We start from the raw sequence: 17,482 nt of genomic DNA on the forward strand, positions 1-17,482 counted from the left end.
ACTAAGTAAATATACTCCAGCTGCAACAACTAAGTAAATATACTCCAGCTGCAACAACTAAGTAAATATACTCCAGCTGCAACAACTAAGTAAATATACTCCAGCTGTAACAACTAAGTAAATATACTCCAGCTGCAACAACTAACATATACTTTAGCTGCAACAACTAAGTAAATATACTCCAGCTGCAACAACTAAGTAAATATACTTTAGCTGCAACAACTAAGTAAATATACTCCAGCTGCAACAACTTAGCTGCAACCATTAAGTAAATATACTCCAGCTGCAACAATTAAGTAAATATACTCCAGCTGCAACAATTAAGTAAATATACTCCAGCTGCAACAATTAAGTAAATATACTCCAGCTGCAACAACTAAGTAAATATACTCCAGCTGCAACAACTAAGTAAATATTCTCCAGCTGCAACAACTAAGTAAATATACTCGAGCTGCAACAACTAAGTAAATATACTCTACATTCTCTCTTTTTTTAATTGTTACAGATTGTCTATATGGTGCATACATTCACGAATTTAAAGGTTAGTTAGTTATTTTAAATATACTGTTTGTTAAAACAATAAAGCGATGAACAGTATCCTGAGTTGAAAAGAAGAAAAATAAAAAAGGTGCGTGGCCTAGCAGTTAACGTGTACTGATTGTGAACTTCAAGAATTCGAGATTAGTGGCCCGTCTTCGAAACAATGCGCTCCGTACTTTGGGGCCATGGGTACACTATAAGAGTAACCGTTAAATATCTCACTATTCGATCACAAAAAATAATCCAAAAAGTTGGCAGTGAGCGCTGTTAGCTAGATGCCTTCTTTCTAGTCCATCATTTTACAGTTAGTGCCGAGTACGCGCAGATAGCCCTTGTGTACCTTTGCGCGAAATTCTTTTAAAGCATGTTTGTTACATTTATTTGCACATTCAAAATAGATTGATCACGTGATTGGTGTGTTAAAAAGATTGATTTTGTGGTTTATAAATGGAGAAACGTACTTTTATTTTAGGTTTGTCTACAGTTAGTAAATAAGAAGCAAGGATCTTTCCTATCTTTAAACGTGAAAGGATGGTGGGTGCTCGTCTAACACAAGCATTGTCGTTACCAAAGGCCCGTTTCTTTGACCAACTGTTAAAAAACATCTGTCACCAGAATATATCAACAGTGGCAATAGAAAGGAAATGTGTTTCTCACTAGGAAAAACTGTAGCTGCCAACTGCTGGTGACCAAACGGCGAAAAAAGACGAATGGACAGGACAGCTTATAAAACGCAACAGATGTTGGATTGCATCCTAATTGATCTATTCATTCAACAATGGTCAAGATTCAGCTGTCTCCAACTGTAGTACATGACGGAAGTTACAAAAAAAGTCACGTGACGTCCGAAAACCACTTATTTCGGAAGCCAACAGGAAAGTGAGACCTCAAGTGGTGTTTAGAACGTAAACTGTGGATAACGAATAAGAGGAAGCATGTGATGTAGTATGGTAAGTCGTACATACCCTATTCTGTACTGATGGCAAGGTAAACATATGGATAAAGCAGCCACAGGAGGAGCTTGGTCCTACCTGTATTGACTCAGCAGTGAAACCTTGTGGAGGTAGTGTAATTGTAAATGGTATGATTTTCTTGGCAGTGGTCAGGTTATTTGATTTCTCTAAGTGTGCAAATAGCACCTAGGGTGACTCTGAAAACAACTGTGTCCCACTCGACTATAGTGTTGGATTTTCACTCTGAATGACAAGCGCTTTTCTAAGACGATAATTTAAGACTTCTTCGCAACCACAATATTCAAAACTGGTTTGTAGAACATGATTGTTATTTCAATTATTTTCCTTGAATGGCACAGTCAACAGATTTCAATATGACTGAACATCCTTTGGATGAACGTGAATATCACATTCGCCAACAATTCACTGCCGAGACCTGTGAATCAACTACAGACCACACTACTGTATTAATGGGCTTTAATCCCACAATACACTTTCTGAGATCTTGTGGAGTTCATGCCACACCAAGTCCAAGCTATTACTGTAGTAAATGGTGATCCAAACTGATATATTGGGGGCCTAAATAAAGTGTGCAATTAGAGTATGTGTATGTAAATGCACTCGCATATACATATATGCACACATTACAATTACATAACCAAACAGGATATAGCTGTATTCAATGGCAAGCAGGTGGACGATAACATTAACCACTCCAAATCCTTGATACTGAAGTAGTCAATGACATATTTAAGGTGAAGCCTCCCAGTGGTAGTGAACGCATATATATATATTTTTTTTTTTTACCAAAGTGTAGTCATTATTGCTAGAAATCGCTAATTGCAAACTGAACTGGTCTCGAACAATGATAACAAGGTGACAATGATATGCCACATCTTCAAGAACAAGTTTAGGTGGGATTGTTTACCTAAAAGTAAGAATTACCATAATGTGATCTAAAATCACCAATTGACCTGGAAAGATGTGAATGCTGAATGGAAATAGACAAGGTCTGTGATATTCAACGGTCATATATCTTGGTTGTATCTTGCTTTTTACCACAGTGTTGACCATACTGCAGTTCTGAGATTAGCTGCGTGTGAACACTACAAAAAGGAATGTATTGCCAATGGCCTGCCCTTGGAAGTAGTTCAAAAACGGCGTGTGAGCCGATTTGGACTTATGCACTTTGATCTTTGTTGTCGTATTCCACTGGTGAAGGTCGCTTATACTTTCATCCTAATGTAGGCCATGCAGGACCACATACTCATTGTGCAAGAGTGACAACAGACTACCAGGGAATGTAGGAGTCTACACATAAGAACTTGAATGAGACTGAACACGTGTGGGACATGTTGTATAAAGCCAGCTGTTTATAGATAACCACTAAACCACCAGAAACACCACAACACATTTCTTAGGCGAATGATAGCGCGTAGCTCAAAGCGCAATTGGTGTTTGATGCGAGATCGTTGTTAACATGTAATCCTTGGAAAGAGACGGTATCAGCCGGTATAGCAACGTTCTGTGATTGTTGAAACTGCATGAACGATTTTTCTGCTGCAATACAACAAATTATACATGTTGACAATGTGAAAAATCACTACTACGACAAACAACCAGCAATACCTAACGTTGTAAGAAATGTTGTAGTACACAATTAGCGGTGAGTAGAGATGAATAGCAAGTTTTTTATGTTTTTAGAAATGAGAAAATGTTTGTAATGTGTAAGAGAAAAGTGAATAAAACAGCAAAATAAATCTAGTTTTAAAATGGTTAATTATACAACTGACTGGTTATTTCAATACAAATTTTTGTCTACTTCTAATACCACATATTTTTTAATTTCCTATTTAGTTGGTCCACTCTCACTACAAACAAAATGTTGTCATTACGAACAATGCTTTTAATTTTCCTATTTAGGTGGTTCACCTTCACTACAGACAAAATGTTATTATTACGAACAATACAAATATGCACTTAAACTGTTTGAAATTTTAAGGCATACATATTTTAAGACTGTGTCTTCCAGACTGCCAGGTCACGTGACTAAAACATTTTCCTTGGCTAGTTTGTTTGTTGTCAATTTCAAAGCTACACAATGGGTTATCTGTGCTGTGCCCATCACGGGTATCGAAACCCGATTTCTGCCTTACTAATCCACAAACTTGCCGCTGAGCCACTGGGGGGGGGGGGCTTTCCCTTGGCTATCAACCATTAATATTTTGTCATTCGTGAATTAATTAATACATCAACTTGAGAGTATATATATATATATCTGTGTGTGTGATCTTCAAAGGTATGAATTTTATGGTTCAGTTATCTCGCAACAAGCAGGGAGAAATAAGTTACGACGAAAAACGTAGAAAAATAAGGTTCCAATTTTGTAGAAACAGTATATTTTACAAAGTAAAAATTGCTTTCATCCGTACGTAAATGGATTTATATAGTATCTTTTCTGCCAACCATCCACCCCCATTTTTTTAGGAGACTGATAACTTAAATATTAGTCTTTAGAACTATTCTGAGAAAAAAGGTAGCATAATTGTGACAGGGGGTTTAAACAAGCTTTTCTGCGCTACGGTATTATTTCAAAATAGATTTTATCTGGATTTTGAATTTTCACGCAAAACTACTCGACGGTTATCTGCGCTAGCCGTCCCTAATTTTGAAGACTAGAGAGAAGGCAGCTAGTAAACATCGCAACTCTTGAGCTAATCTTTCACCAATGACTAGAGGGATTGACCGTTAAATTATAACGCCCACATTGAAAGGGTGATCATGTTGGGCGATAGGTTTCAGTCCTGCGAACCAGAATAAACGATTATATAAACACAATATGAGCTTCGAATTGATAATATTGTTTTATAAAATTTTCTTTCAGGCTGCGTTACACATGATGAAAGAAAGTTCCATTTTCTCCATGTTGAACACTCGTGTGTGTGTAATACTAACCGCTTTTTCACCAGCAAAGGTACCAACTCACAAATGAGTAGACCGTGAAGTGATTAAAAGGAGTACTTGAATAAAATTCTAACCAACACGTTACAACGCATTCAATCTGTTCAACAGCTCTTGAGGTTTAAAAACTAGTTAAAGTATCTCTACATGAGCACTATCTCATGCAAAACGAAGGTGGAAAAGGCACATTTTCTTTTCTTCATTCTCCCCTCTTTTTAATACACTCAGCCTGATTGTAGAAAAAAAACAAGGGTAACGTGAAGCCGAAGTTCTTTCTGGATTGTTATCCTCAATTAGAAAATAGCAGAAGTAGACAGTGAGTATGCGCATTAAAACAAAAACAATAAGGTCGGTAGGCCTTTTATAAAAGCTTGAACTTGCATGCAATCGTTTCTTTGGCCATCTTTAAAGGTTTTTATTTCAAATTATATTACTATGAGAGCATAGAAACACGAGGGAAAATGCTTGAGCGCAACATCTTAATAATTATTATTTTTCTTTTTAAATATTAGATGATTTTTCATTTACTATTATATACTTAAATAAAAACAAAACAAGAAAAAAATACAACGCCACTTTCATGATAAAGCACAGAAGTAGCAGGATTCTGTTTAAACCACTTATCTCCATTCAACGATTTTCTGAAATTTTTGTAAGCATAGATTTTAGATATATATACAATTACATTTACGCTTATTCAGACATTACGAAGGATATCAAGACAATAGTTTTTTTTTTTTAGTTTTTTTGCATTAACAAGAAATACGCGTATTAATAACGTACTGGCGTCTGAATTTTGAAATTTTCTTGCTATTTCATTTACATAGTATAGAATAAACGCTGAAGCAAACAAAGGACAATGCTATTCGTCGTAGAAAAATAATTGTTTGTACAAAGTTAACACAATTCATCACTCTATTGTACTTAATTCTAAGTTCGTGCCAAAAATCAATCCAACGATCCAGAGCACACAGAAGAGACTAGGTGAAGTAACGATTATCGTTTTTTAACTCCGTCAAATAGACAGTCAAACTGCTGCGTTCTGTGAATATATTGACGAATCATTAAAACTTCAGAAAATAGGAATCGACGTTATTTTTCTACAAAAATGAAAATGTAAAATGACGATGTCATGGATCGATGAATGAATTATTTCTATTGAACGTTTTTTTTTTTAAAGACTGATCGTATATTGATGAACACCAGTGATGAGAGTCTGAGAAAACTTCACAACGGAAACGAATGTGGTGTATTACAAAAACAGGAGTACTGAAGGCGGAACACTGATCTCACAGACTATACTACTAAGCATTATAGACCCTACACATGAGTATCATGATTAGATAATTAGTAATACTGTTCCGGCCACCGAAGAGCAAGGCATATTCATGTGCTAAAATAATTTTTCTTCACATTACTGTCTAAGTGATAAAGTTAAATAATGAGCATTCGGTATACAGATAGCAGCTTTATTATGTAACTATGTCAGAAGGTCCCATAACGACAATGGTACAACGATTCAATATAAGTAATACTAGAAGTATCTAATTACGGCAACTGATGCAATGTCAGAAGGTCCCATAACGATATTAGTGCAACAATTTAATTTAAACAATGCTAGAAGTGTCTTAATTACGGCAACTGGTGTAACAATGGCATAAGGTTCCATAACGACAATGGTACAATGATTCAATATAAGTAATACTAGAAGTGTCTAATTACGGCAACTGTTGTTACAATTTCATAAGGCCCCATAACGACATTGTTGAAACAATTAAATTTATGTATTGCTAGAAGCGTCTAATTAAAGCAGCTGGTGTTACAATGTCATAAGGCTCCATAATGACACTGGTGCAACAATTCAACTTAAGTAATGCTAGAAGTGTCTAATTAAGGTAGCTTGTGTAACAATGTCATAAGACCCCATAAAGACACTGGTGTAACAATTCAATTTAAGTAATGCTAGAAGTGCCTAATTAAGGCAGCTGGTGTAACAATGTCAAAAGACCCCATGACGACACTGGTACAACAATTCAATATAAAGTTAATGTTACTTGTATAGTTCATTTAGAATTATTTGTTTTCGGATTTTTTCTCAAACTACTCAAGGACTATCTACAGTAATTTTGAATTAAGAAACTAGAAGTAAGGCGATTAGTTAATAACATCCACTGTCAGCTCTTGAATTATCATTGTCTGACTAAATAGTGGGGTTTGGCCACCACTTTTATAACGCATCCACAGCCCCAAAGTGGAATAGCGGTTTTGTTTATTTGTGGTAAAGGGACACGAAACTTGGAACTGTAGATCCACGGTTCGGCACACTAACCACTAAGCCACACTCAACCCGATTAATCTAGAAAAGACATTGGATTCTACTTTAGTTTTTAAGAGTGAAATATTAAACGACAACAAATATAAAGTTTGATCACTTCAACTGTAAGTTAACTAAATATCAGAAACATCCAAAACGTACGACAACTGGAACTATTTCTACCACTACCCAATAGTTACTACCAGACTGGAAAGTATCTAGGATCTTCTTTATTAGGCAGGGTACCAATGCTTTGAAATTTAGCTAAGAGTTGAGCGTTAATAACGACTGTAACATTATTGAATTATTAAAATAAAATGCCATCGTTACAACTATACATATATATACATTTACTTATTACAAATTGATAAGTATAGATAAACCTATCAATGTCCACTTACCAGAGAGAACACGTAACTCCGCTGCTGCTTTTACCGGTTCTCCTACGCCGTTTTCCGCTACACATTCGTAGATAGAGTTGTCTCTCTCAGGACGTACAGGCTCTATCCGGAGCACAGAGCCATTGGGCATATCATGAACAGCGTAGCGTTGGGTGGTGATTCTTCGGTTATCTTTCCGCCACTCAATCACGGGTTTAGGATTCCCAAAAGCGGTACAAATGAAACTAGCCACGCTGCCACTGATCACAGTCTGGTCTCGGGGAGACATCTCGATTCGAGGAGGGTCTGAAAAGGGGAAGAAAAAAAGAAAAGATGAATAGGAGGAAAAGTGTTAGTTTTCCTTTTTCTGGGAATGATGGATGAATCTCAAATTTGACCCTCACCGGGAGCACGGTTGAGAATGGTGAAAGCTTTCTCTTGTTGTTTGTCTTTACACACAGTTTACTATTGGTTAAATCCCCATAGGGAATCAATGTGTTAACTACTCTTCTACAGTATACGGATGTAGGAAGAACCCGTAAAATAAAAAGGATCGGCGAATGAAAAACCATACACATTGGAAAGTATTATCATTTTTTTAAATCAAAGCGCAGTCACATATCAATGCTTAATTCATGCAAACAGTCGTCTTTCCACATAAATACTTTTCTGCTTCACCTTAGTAGTATACAGAGTAAAATCTATCTCATTGTAGATACTAAAAACATAATTAAGATGTTTCTTTACTGTTCCATGAGCGTTTAGAGGGGTTTCAGCTACCCCAGCTTTTTAAGAAGTTTCAAAATAAAAAATAAAATACAAGTTATGAATTATAATGAATACTTTTTCGAATTTTGTATTCAAATAACTCGTACACGCAATTGTTTTAGAATACGAGATTTATTCGATTTTTTTTTGTTTTAGCGCAAAGCTACATAATGGGGTATGTATACGCGCTCTGTCCACCGACAGTAATCAGGCCCCGGATTCTGTAAAATTATTGATGACCCTCTGAGGGAATGTATCCCATTTCATAATTATCTAAGTTACACACGATACTAAGTACACGTATCTGAAATGTTTAGAACTTAGCCTCCTCTCTCACTGTAATTTCGTAGCAACACACGTTTTGATGGTGAATAAGACAAAAAATACAAATATACAACCGAGAAGGAGTGTTTTGTAACATTGCGCGGAAAAATATATTTTATACACTAAATACAAACATGTCTAATAAAAATAAATGTTATTACTCAGGTATGTTAATCTATTTAAAGCTGGCAAAGTTTAGGCTCACACATACCACTTGGTAACTGCTTTCAATTGAAAGACATATAGTAAATAACATATGTTCTTCAATCAAAAGGGCTTGAAAACAATCAAAACTGACGTTTTAAAGTTAATGAAAAATCTAATTTTATCCATATCAATTACTGACAGTCAAATAAATTATTTTACGGTCTGAGAAGTGGCACAAGTAATCATATTTATGTAACTGAACTTTACAAAGGCATTGTTTGTTTGTTTGTAATTCAGCACAAAGCTACACAATGGGCTGTCTGTGCTCTGCCCACCACGGGTATCGAAACCCGATTTCTAGGTTTGTTTAATCCGCAGACATACCGCTGTGTCACTGGGGGGAGGGGGCTAACAAAGGCACACTCACTTCCAGAAAAAAAAGGTGTTTCATAGTTTAGAGTGTAAGTTACATTTTAGTCATTTTTTAAATTCCTTATACTCCATCTGTTACACTTGAATATATGCTTGCTTACTCCTTTACGAAATAAGATTTCTTATCTACTGTGTAGATTGTCTTTTTTCACTCCCCTGAGAATTTTTGAAAAACTACTACTAAAGATACAATGAATTTTTATTCCTCACTTGTGTACTGTACTTTGCATACCGTTATGTTTATAATTGTAAAATCAATTGCATTTTAAAAAATAGCTAATATTAAATTAGAATTCAAAAGTGTTATTAATCGTAAAATCTGTCAAATATCTCTGTGATCCCAAAATGTGTATAAAATACGCTCAGTAGCATGCAGAAATAATACGTATGAGAAAGATAAAACAATGATATCATAAAAGCCAAGTGTCGGTCGGTCAGTCAATAGGTCACGCAAGCCCAATTCCACTTTTTCTTCTACAATACTTCCTCTTTTGATTGCCCATTCCCATTCTAGTTGAATTCAATCGCTAACAATTTCGGCATTTCTTCTGCTATATAAAAGTCTGTCAAGGAGAGAGTTTTTATACCAAGGATTTATTTAGCACCGAGTGAAAATAATTTGCCCTTTGTTTCTGAGCGATGATCGAGTACTTACAAGATATGAGGATTTAAGAGAAATATCTGCTAGGTCCATTGCGAGGAACTGAACCCCAGATTTTGGCGTTGTAATTCCGTAGACTTATCACTGTCCCATCGGGGGACCAGGTTCAAGAGAACTATTGCAATAATGCAATTGATTTGATAAGAAAATAACTGTGATCAATGAATGCTGAAACAAGGATCGATGCTGGGAAGAGACACTCTTTAGGTAAAGTAGATACTGCTCATGATAGACTTTGGTTCCTGAAGCTAGAAGGCCCTGTATTTTTCTTATGTCTCTTTACGGGCGGCAAGTGTATATTGTACGATTCAAATTTGGTAGGCTTTGGTTTCCCGTCATTTTTGAGGGGCTTTTATACTAGTCTGATTGAATATTTTAAGCATAATTTATAGTCGCTGGATTGGTAGGCATACTTTGTTGCTGTGAGCAGCGAGTTAAGTTTACTATTAGTTGAGTTGATGGCGAATTGTTTCTTTAGCACGGTGACGCAAGGCAACTAATTTTAATTTTTTAACCACCCTTGCCCAAATTAATTTACTAGTTCATTGCATACTGCGACATTTTAGCACGTCCTTGGCCACGCAATATGATTTTTCGGGGTTTAGGCGTAAGCCCTATCGACTTGCCCTTTAAAAAAAACGAAACATCAGCTAATTATAGGCCAACGGCGGTATCACCAATAGAATAATGTGTATATATATATACACGCGCACCTAGGCCACGACGTATTGGAAAAGTTGAATTAGGAAGAGTGTCTAAAAATTCCAGGTATCTTTTACTGCTTTTCCAATCAGCCCCTTTTCTATTTTTACATAATACAGAAATTAATATATATATATATATATAATGGAGATGTGTAAGCCTTATCCCTAGATCTTCTACTGTTACTTCGTTCGTCACATTAGCTGCTAATTATTCCATATTAATGTTTTTCATCTATTAACCAAGAACAGAATTCCACATTTTAAAGAAACATCATTTTGCCATACTAAGATAAAACTCATTATTACGAATTGAAACTCTTTACTGGTGATTAAACTTATGAAAGTTCACTTTGTAAATGCACTGCTGAATATTTTCACTACAGTAGCAGTCTTTTAAGTGATTTTATAATTAACCATTATAGTTATTATTTTATTGTTAAACATTGTAGCATTATATGAATATAAAAAACTCAAATTGCTTCTAAACAACTGATCAGTTAAGGATTATTCTTGAAACCTACACATCCCCTGTACCTTTATAAGTGCCCGCTGTCACCAAGTTAGAACTTAGACGTTTATGTAGCTAACTGCTAAATAATACATGTCACTTCTAATTTTAGGCTTACTGGAATTATATATTAGAGTTTGCGGGCAACTGGTATAAAATGTGAGTCATTATTAGTTGCTACACTTTAGGCCGTATTGTAGTAATTGCTGCAGTATTAGTGGACCCCGTATAGACAGACTGTATTGGCGAAGGCTGTGTATAAGTCTGCAGTATTTCCTTCATGTCTTATCCAACGAATATATTAACACTATACATATAATTGCCACTATCTGCTAATATGTAGTTTGCTTATTTCCGCATATATAAACCAAGATGTTTAAAATTATATTCTGATTTGAAACATCTTGGTTAATGAATAATGATATCAATGGAATGATTCTATCTGAAAATGCAACTACCATAACTTATATATCTAACACGTATACTATAAACCTTATACGAAAATAATATGTACTAAGGGAAAAACTCGTGCTTCGCGTACGATTTTTTTTTGGCTGTGGTTTTTTGTATTTGAATGCACAAAGTTTATGAAATATAAAGGCAGTGCTCTGTACTTAAAGTAATTGAAAGAGTTAAGTGACCTGCCTAGATTACTCACATATAGGGTTAGGTATGTAGAGTTGAACGAATCTTTTGGCCACGCGGAGCGTCTCAGAGACTGCGATATTAAACCTCGGCGGGTTAACCCTATTCCACACCACGTGATACCCACCAAACACCTCTAGTACAAAAGACTGAATCGAATGGTCTGATCTAAAACGAACAAATAGATGGACTTATCTATTAACGACGCTTACAAAACCTGGGTATCAGGGTCAAGTATCAAAACTTAGTGGCATTTCTCCCAAGTCCCCACTGAACAGAGTGACGGTACCTATAAACAAATGAAAAAATTCAAGCCCAAAACCTTAACATAAATTCTGATGTCTGAGATGGAGCTCTGAGGTATGACAGCTTCATTCCCCAAATACCTTTCTCTTTGCAATGCATAGTACTATCTACAGCCACCCCCTCCCATACGGATATGGTGACGTCGTCCATACTTTCTTACTCCTAAGTTAATTTTTGCGCAGGTTATTGAAGTTTAAAAAGCTTCCCACGCACGTTACCATTTTAATTATATAAATACTATAGTAAACCGTAATTAGTTGCAAGTTTATTCTTTGAAAATGAAAGAGTTTATACTAATGATGTTTATATGTTTTAGATACAGTTATTTATTGGGATGAAATAATTCGAGTTTGAAAAAATTAAGAATAACGTAAGGAAAATATTCCTCTCATAAAAGATGGGATTTATCTACATACCAGGTATTTCAAGATAAAATTGTTTGTTAGTAACGTGTTGAAACAACACAATCCTGTTAAACATGATCAGTATGTTTTGTATAGAACCCAGACTGGCTACCCACATCGCTTTTACTGTATGTAGGAGGAATTTTTTTCTTAAGGAAAGAGAAGGCGCTATCTGTAGAAAAATAAAAATTGTACTTGGCAGCTAGTCATCACCACCCACCGCCAACTCTTGGGCTACTATAAGTGAACAGTTTGTTTGTTTGATTTTGCGCAAAGCTACTCGAGGGTTATCTGCACTGGCCCTCCATAATTTTAAAAGGATAGATTAGAACGAAAACAGCTCGTCAACAACACATACGGCCAAATCTTTTACCGACACATTATAACGCCTCCACGGCTGTAAGGGCAAGCATGTTTGGTGAGACAGGGATTCGAACCCGCGACCCTCAGATTGCGACCATGCCGAGCCGGGTCTTTTGGACTTAACTAGTCTTTACATATTTATGTTCACTAAGTTTTTAATACGTGCAACAGCAAGAAGATATTTTGTAAAAAGACTATGCAATTCTCGTCCACAACCTACTGATGACATTCCTGAAATCCACGTATGATGCTGATAACTCTTTTTAATAGAGCTGAGCTTTCATGAAAGTGCCATATATATATACGACAGAAGATGTATTACTTTATTAACTGTATGTAGTGTTGCATTTAATGTTTTTAATTCGAGATAGAAAATGTAATCCTGGTTTGATTTTCTTGTGTACTTTTGATGGAAATATTGAGTAATAGCTGCATTTTATTATTTTTCATTATCTAATTCTACAAACATTATAATCAGTATTTCGTCGTTTTTTATAATTTTGGGAGTAACAGCTCTGCCACCACCTGAAAAATATTTAGCTTTGCAGGATATAAATGTATACCCTTGGAGGAGTGCTGAAAATCTTATGTGTTTAGAGGAATAATAGAATTTACACATCTTCTAAGGAGCATAATGGTTGTTACTACACATTAGTGTAAATGTACCCCCTTAAAGTGGACTGTGTCGTGGTAGATTTCTTAATCCTTTAAAGAAACGAACTACAACCCCCCCCCCCATTTTTTTTTCTAAGATTTTACAGCGTTTCCCTTATTATAAAACAGTGGAAAAAATATAAGGAAAATAGTTCGTATATTAATAAACATCTAAAGTGGGATCTTTATTTAAATACATTATTCTTGTATTGTAATTTTCAAACAAAAATTGAAATAATAGTTAGAAAATTGTCAAATAATTAATTCATTACTAAAACGCATCTTTCACTAGAAGTTTTTTGTGATATTTCTGTTCAATCCCATCAAAGATTCCAACTTAACACGTATGCGTAGTACATCAATTTTCACGTTGTCTCGCTTCTTTAAAAACGAGCTGCACCTTTTAAAGGTTCTTCCAAAGATGGAACAAGTGCGTCTCCAGGAACTCTAAATAAAGTGTACACATAAACATAACAAAACAAGGATGAACGGTGCTTGTCGTCAGGGGGCTCGCGACTCTTAATGCCATTCTTTTTGTGAACAATACACACAGACACACATACATCTTTGCTCACTACATTATCCATATCCAACTAACAGTTTCTGCCTTTTTATTTTTTTTTATCCACAGCATCCTTATAAAGTTAGGGACGAACTATGATCTTCAAGACATCCATTTCAATTTACTACTGGTTCAACATTATAGAGCGTTCAATAGCGACTTCGCTATCATACAAGTATATACATAAAGGATACATTATCACCAGGGTAAGCGAGGAGAGTTCTGCCTTCCTGACCCAGGCGGCATTCTTCAGCGAGTCTACACATACACACACGCCTTGTACGTAGTTCCTGTTGAACTGTCGGAAGGAAACGTTTATAGCTCTTTCAGCTATATACGAATAGTTTTTATTCTTGTTTCTCAGTATCTTTCCGGTCAATTTCCTACACGGAAGACCCGAACATCAGCACTTTTCCGTTTAGGCCCCGAATATATACTTAACCTAAGTATTCAGATGCCCAGAAAAAAAGTAAAGCTATAAAACAGCGAAGTTATTGAAGGTAGAGCTGTATGGAAAGTTTATTTGGTAACATATAAAAAGAAGTTTCTGTCTGTCTTATTTAGCTTTCTATCTGTTATTGTATCTACATTTATCATACGTTCGTTTACCCATTTAACTTACCAAGTTGGATTACGAAACAATAATACTACAGTTTGCACAAAATTAGCAAATGGTAAGCTGTTAGAGCAATAAAAGTGGAATTTTCACACTTGCTAACAAAAGAATGCTGTAATATATACAGATGGCCACTAAAGCTGAAATAACTATCTGCTGAAAACCCACATTCTAACTTTATAGATGGGTGCTAACTTTCGTAAAATTGCTTTAAAATGTGATTTTGAATATCTACTTTCTGACGTGTTCATATCTACTTACTTTTATAACTCAGAAATGAAACCGTGGTACAGTTATAACGTGAAAAAATAGCAATTTTTTCTTTCTTTCTTTTGCTTGTGCATAAAAGGTACAACAGATACATGCGAGTTTATTTGCAATTTATCTCAGTTCTCTCCCCCCCCCCATATTATTATCTTATTCATATACCCTCAGGTTTAAGAGAATCGAAATATGAATACAAGTCTTAAATTTTTTATATCATAAATGTGACCGTAGAGAACAAAATGAATTCAAGTTTTTGGATTTTGATGCTGTATGTGCAATTAAGCCTTAAGATGATAATAACAAAAATTTAGGTTTCATAATGCCGTGTAGATGGAAACGTAATCTATGATAATGTAAAAACAAATTTTTGAAAATAAAGGCTCACAATACCTATATTATTTTGATGTTACAGCTTTATGGGTAACTGTTCATTTTTTTTTATTCAATCGCAATGGAATGGACTATCCGTACCGCGCTCACCGCAGGAATCGAACCCGAAATTATAGTGTTATAAGCCCTCAAGCTTACCGCTGACCCACAGGGAGCGGTAACTGTTGAGGATAAAATTTTACAATATACATGCAGAATTTTGACTTTCATGCTACAATTTTACAAGTAACCGTTGAGAACAGAGACGAACAATAAAAGTTACTCTTTATAAGTTTGTATGGGGTTTAAAGTACCATTTACTCACCATAATTTGCCTACATAAGTATGCAGTAAATGCGTAAAATATATTATTTTGTGATAAGAAAATTCTACAAGTTTTTAAGAGTTTAATAACACAAATTTAAGTGTGATTTGTGACAATAAATATTTCAACTATGAGTATTACATTTTTAGATTATAATGTGATTTCACGTGAATGTTAAGCTATGTTATGAATTTCGCGCAAAGCTACACGAGGGCTATCTGCGCTAGCCGTCCCTAATTTAGCAGTGAAAGAGTAGATAGAAAGAAGGCAGCTAGGCATCACTACTCCCCACTAACTATTGGGCTACTTTTTTACCAACGAATAGTGGGATTGACCATCACATTATAACGCCCTCACGGCTGAAAGGGCGAGCATGTTTGGTGGGGAGGGGATTCGAACCCGCGACCTTCAGATTGCGAGTCCAGCGCTATAACCACCTGTGAATGTTTCGAACAATCGTTTATAGATAATTAGGTAATAACAGCCAGGCTTTGAATTAAATAAAATTGCTAAAAAAAAAGAAGAACCAAGCTACATGTATGAGAAGCGCCTGTTTAACGGGGTAAAGAAGAAGAACCAAACTACATGTATGACTAGCGCCTGTTTAACGGGGTAAAGAAGAACCAAGCTACATGTATGAGAAGCGCCTGTTTAACGGGGTAATTTTATTACTGCACAGTTTTATAATACAGTTTATATAAACTGTATGCAAATAAACGATAGCAGCCTAACAAAATGTCGTGCAGTTGAGTTTTTGTAGTTTTCTGTAAATAGTCTCATCTTTCTGACATCACATTAGTGATTTTGTTCTTCTTTGCCAATCAGCCGTTTCAAACCTACCTTAAAGTTGATCTGTTACATCATGCAAACCAGATTCAGGCTCGTGAGACTACAGCACGTCTAATCTTGCCGACATCGACAAAGCGAAGCTATGCTGACGCTACTATGCTATAGAACTATACAAACATATAGATAAAGCACACTGTGCGAGACAGTCGAAACTAACGTTTAATGTATAAAAGATTGGTGAAAAATCTAAAAGATATAAGAGAAACTTCATTAAAGAGCAAACCTCTTCTCTCGAGACAAAGGCCAACAAAATGAGCATGGACGACGCTCTGTATGTGTGCGTGTTGGCAAGGGAACCACGCTGTAACAAGGGTAAATTCTCAAGGGAAACAAAAGCAATCAGAGACCAGCTTAGAGGCAAGTTACAATTGGGAAGAGCAGGAATAAAAATACATCGTATGCTACGGAAAGAATACACCTTTATTATAAGAACTGTTCTAGTTATCAAATTATAATGCAGGAGATTTGCTAAAGCTTGGTTGAACACGGTGTATTTATAAAGATTTAAACATGGCAACGTATTTAACTATACTATGGGGAAAAGTATTCAGCTAACGTTTACTAGTATTGAAAACTTAATTGAATATTGAACCCTTGATTTGTAATGAGGTAAAAAGAATTCTAGACTCACACTCACCCGTCGTTAGCTACAGTATATACGGACTTAATATATCTTCCAACCCCCCAAAATCGCCATCTGAATGGAAAATTTGAAATGGATCCCCCCCTAAAAAAACAACAACAAACAAACAACCCTGCAGCAAAACAAAACAACATTAAATAGTAGAATGCATAAGTATTCACACTGTTGGACCTTACAAACAGTATATTACTGTTATTTATAACCCCCCCCCCAAAAAAAAGATACAAGCCTAACATGTTATTACAAATATTTCTGTATTAATACAATGACATACATAATCTTTATGACTAACAACCTCATCGGCCAATTTTTTCAGCTGTATATTAAATGTTAGCAAATAATTCCATTTTTATTATTCACCACAGACTATAATTTGTTTGCTCATTCATCAAGTGATATTACATACAGACTATTATTTGTTTGCTCATTCATCAAGTGATATTACATACAGATTATTATTTGTTTGCTCATTCATCAAGTGATATTACATACAGATTATTATTTGTTTGCTCATTCATCAAGTGATATTACATACTTGATGAATGAGCAAACAAATAATAGTCTGGTGATATTACATACAGATTATTATTTGTTTGCTCATTCATCAAGTGATATTACATACAGATTATTATTTGTTGCTCATTCATCAAGTGATATTACATACAGACTATTATTTGTTTGCTCATTCATCAAGTGATATTACATACAGACTATTATTTGTTTGCTCATTCATCAAGTGATATTACATACAGACTATTATTTGTTTGCTCATTCATCAAGTGATATT

The 17,482-nt window shown here is 35.3% G+C and overlaps 1 protein-coding gene across 7 annotated transcripts in view; it reads right to left on the reverse strand.

Moving 5' to 3' along the window:
• LOC106464497 (tyrosine-protein phosphatase Lar-like) overlaps positions 1-17,482 on the reverse strand; it is a 187,478-nt gene that overhangs the window by 58,293 nt on the left and 111,703 nt on the right. For all 7 annotated transcript variants that reach the window (XM_022392228.1, XM_022392231.1, XM_022392229.1 and 4 more), the window contains exon 4: positions 7,170-7,454. In XM_022392228.1, the coding sequence (XP_022247936.1) occupies positions 7,170-7,454 (285 nt within the window). The remainder of the gene's footprint in view (positions 1-7,169; positions 7,455-17,482) is intronic.

Source organism: Limulus polyphemus, unplaced genomic scaffold (assembly GCF_000517525.1).
Source record: "Limulus polyphemus unplaced genomic scaffold, Limulus_polyphemus-2.1.2 Scaffold1668, whole genome shotgun sequence".
Classification (NCBI taxonomy): domain Eukaryota; kingdom Metazoa; phylum Arthropoda; class Merostomata; order Xiphosura; family Limulidae; genus Limulus; species Limulus polyphemus.